This window comes from Euprymna scolopes, chromosome 46, assembly GCF_053919585.1.
Source record: "Euprymna scolopes isolate OS-2025 chromosome 46, ASM5391958v1, whole genome shotgun sequence".
Classification (NCBI taxonomy): Eukaryota; Metazoa; Mollusca; class Cephalopoda; order Sepiida; family Sepiolidae; genus Euprymna; species Euprymna scolopes.
In genome coordinates this window covers 210,980,930-210,984,822 of record NC_136527.1, presented here as the reverse complement: position 1 = coordinate 210,984,822, position 3,893 = coordinate 210,980,930, and the positions used below count along the sequence as shown (strand labels likewise).

Genomic DNA, 3,893 nt, shown 5'->3' with positions numbered 1-3,893 from the left:
TTGTATAAGGCAATGATGACTGAGTCGCGGAGGTCCCGTGGGAGTTTTCCTTGCTCCCAACAACACGCAAGGAGTTCATGGAGCTTGATGTGCAGTTCGGGACCTCCATATTTCCAGATCTCTGGAGGGATCACATCAATTCCTGGAGCCTTGCCGCACCTCAAATGTCTAATGGCCTCAGTGAGTTCCTCCATGGAAGAAGGCTCATCCAATCCCATTTTAGTTGGCAACTGAGGAATACGGAGTATTGCTGAGTCATTATTGGAACGGTCGACTCCGAACAGGGTCTGAAAATACTCTGACACACGACTCAGGATGGATGTTACGTCCGTGAGGAGTACCTGGCCGTCTGCACTGCGCAGAGGACTCTGCACACGGTGTGTGGAGCCATACACTGACTTGAGGGCTTCATAGAAGCCCTTATAGTCACCAGTGTCTACGCACTGTTGAGTTTTTATTACGAGGTTGGACCACGACTCGTTTTGTATACCTCTGAGCTTTTGCTGGAGGATGCTGCAGCTATGACGGAAGGCTGCTCTCCTCAAAGGACAGGATGGTCGAGCCAGCTGGGCCCGATGGGCCGCTCTCTTTTCTGCTAATAGGTTATTTATTTCAATGTTGTTCTCATCAAACCAGTCCCGGTTCTTTTTGGTAGAGAATCCCAGGAGCCTCTTCAGATGTCTGCAGGATAGCTGTTTTCAGTTGATCCCAGAGTAGTTCAGGTGAGGAGTCTATTTGGCTACTGTCGTTTTCAAATTTATTTTGCAAGCTTGCTTGGAAGACGGCTTTTACCTCGTCTGATTGTAGCCTATGGTTGTACTTTTTTCTGGGTAGTCCTCCCTTCCTTGTTATGGGTTTAGGGCGTATTCGGATGCGGATTCTGCAACGCACTAGGCGGTGATCAGTATGATATTATGCGCTGGGCATCACTCGGGTATGTAAGACGTCTCTGAGATCTCTTTGGTGAACTAGAATATAGTCTATGAGGTGGCAATGCCTGGACCGAGGATGCATCCAGGTTGTCTTTAACTTGTCCTTTTGCTGGAAGATGGTGTTGGTAATGGCAAGTTGCAGCTCCATGCAAATCTCCAGCAGTAAGCGCCCATTGTCATTGCAGTTTCCGACGCCATGCCTGCCAAACACACCCCTCCATGCATCTACGTCTTGGCTCACTCTGGCGTTGAAGTCGCCAAAGATAATCATCTTGTCCGCTGGAGGAGTGCGCCGCAGGACATAGCGGATCTCTGAGTAGAATCTGTCCTTTTCTTCAGATTTAGCTTGAAGAGTTGGGGCATACACACTGAGAATCGTGGCATATTCCTTGTTCTTTAGTGGGAGGTGCAAGGACATAATGCGGTCGGAATGACCAGTTGGCAGGCTTTCTAGTGTGGAAGCGATGGATGTTTTGATCATGAAGCCAACGCTTGAATGATTCCCCTCTGTTGCAGGCCTCCCTGACCAGAAGAGTGTGTATCCAGCGCCATGTTCCTAAAGGCTGCCTTCCCCCGAAAAGCGAACCTCGCTCAGGGCAGCGATATCTATATCCAGTCTGGACAGTCCAAGTGCAATCAGGGCAGAGCGACGCTCTGGCCTGTTGGTGTCGTCTTTGTCATGCGTGGTTCTGATATTATTACACGTTAACAGATAAGTAATAACATTGTTTTATTCAAGTATTATTGTTTCAGTAATACTTGAATAAAATAATTCAATAATAACAGCCGAGTAGAAACAACATTAATATGTGAAACAAGAGAGAGAGAGAGAGAGAGAGAGAGAGCTAACGTTACAATCTAGGCGAAAAGGAATACCGCATATGTTCGCAGGGCCTAATGTGAGTAGATTTATTTTTTTATGTGTTCATGTATATATATATATATATATATATATATATATATATATATATATATTATTATTAATGTTACCTTTAGTTATATACATATATATAGTACTTTTATTATTGTTGTTGTTATTATTATTGTTTATTATTGTTACTAATATTATAGTTATTTTCTTCGATATGTGCACATTCCAACAAATATATCAGATGTAGCCTTTGAACATTGAACGACATGCACAAAGCCGTTGCTCGTAACAAGAGCCGTTTAATTATCAAACGTCTTTTCTTTTAAATGTATTGAGCAGATAATTGGGCCTCACATAAGTGAAAGGATCCGATACGCAAACAAGCCGTAGAGAGGAAGGCCCCAAAATGGTGCGTATTCTCTCCTGATGACCCAATATTATCTATAAGACGAAATACCCACAAACATGACTACATAAAGTTTTAAAAGATATGCTATGAAATACCCCCCCAAAAGCACCATCCTATAAAACATAGACGAGGAAAGTCATAGAAAGACGCTTTATATCTCTCTTAACATTAACTTTATCCGAAAAGAAAACAGTAAATTTTTGTATGTATTTTTCAATTGCATTTTTATAAATATTTCTCGGTTGAATAACTTCGATGGTCTGCAAATAAAATTATTTTATCACTGTATAAATTTGTATATTTATAAAAGATTGAACTTTTAAGGATGAATAATAAATTTTTTCACGCTGTTCGATTTCTAAGCGTTCATCTAAACCAATAATAGAAATTTCTCGTTTGTATAAGAAAATTGATGAGATTTTCATTGTAAAATCAGTAAATATACATTTTTATGTTGATATCAGTTTAAGATTGTAGCAGTCTATGAATAGACATAATTGTACTGTTTGTCATAGGAAGTTGATCATTGACAGCAGTGACTTCTTAGTCGTGATCCTATTACATAACGAATCTCTTAGAACACGTTTTTATGATAATCTTAAAACTGATTGAACTTTGAACTGATGTTAAATTGCATGTTTTATTCTTATGAAAAGAAAATATCAAACATCAGTCACATATTAGTTTGAGATTTCAGACAACCAAATACTTCTGTCTAATAGGTACAATCACCGAAAAAAAAAAATTATCTAAAAATTAAACACATTAAAAAAGACATTTATATGGCATATTAACAAAAAATGACAAATTAAAAAAAAAACTAAAAAAACTTAATTCAAATTTCAATGGAAAAATAAGTGTAAAAATAATTAATGTTTTGAAACTTTCGACGATAATGAATTGTCAAAATACCAAATAAAATAAAATGCACTTTTTTAAAACTAAAATGTTTTGAAACTTCCGACGATAATGAATTATAATGTCAAGATATTAAATCAAATAAGATGTACTTTTTTAACAAAAAATGCATATTTAAAAGGCATTGAAGTTTACACGCATCTTCAATCACACTTTAACACACATGTTAATTTTCACAAAAAATATGGATGACAAGAATTGTAATAATTTCGTTTAATTAATTTAAATTTTCTGTATCATAAAATGGTATGCTTATTTGAATAGAATGATTTAGTTCACCTCTTCTAACTAGCATCCTGTCCAAATATATATTTGGATAGGAGGAAACGCTATTGGTCCACAGTGATCATCGTTTATCCTTATGCAAGGTAAGTATTGCTGGTCCCACAACTGCTTTCTATCATAAAAGGACTGCTTATTTAAATAGAATAATTTTCACAAAAAATATGGATGACACGAATTGTAATAATTTCGTTTAATTGCAATTTGATGTATCATAAAAGGTTATGCTTATTTAAACACAATAGTTTTAAAAGTACACAATGAAACACCTTTCTCTGTAAAAAGTTCGGATTAAACTTGATAGTCGTTTTCATATAGTAATGCACTAAATTTATTGATATTTTTAATAATACATAGATACCAACTATGAAGGCGAAATGGAGTTTCGAGTTAAAATAAAAAACAAAACAAAATAAAACAAGCAATTGCTTTTCTGAGAAAATAACAAGAATCGTGTTATATGCAGTATTTAAAACAAAAA

General features: G+C 36.5%; 1 protein-coding gene across 1 annotated transcript; it reads right to left on the bottom strand.

The window, feature by feature from the left end:
- Positions 1–912: 912 nt before the first annotated feature.
- LOC145270349 (protein CFDP2-like) lies at positions 913–1,413 on the bottom strand. Its single transcript, XM_080125999.1, has one exon. It carries the CDS (start codon positions 1,411–1,413, stop codon positions 913–915), a length of 501 nt encoding a protein of 166 aa, XP_079982125.1.
- Positions 1,414–3,893: the final 2,480 nt, after the last annotated feature.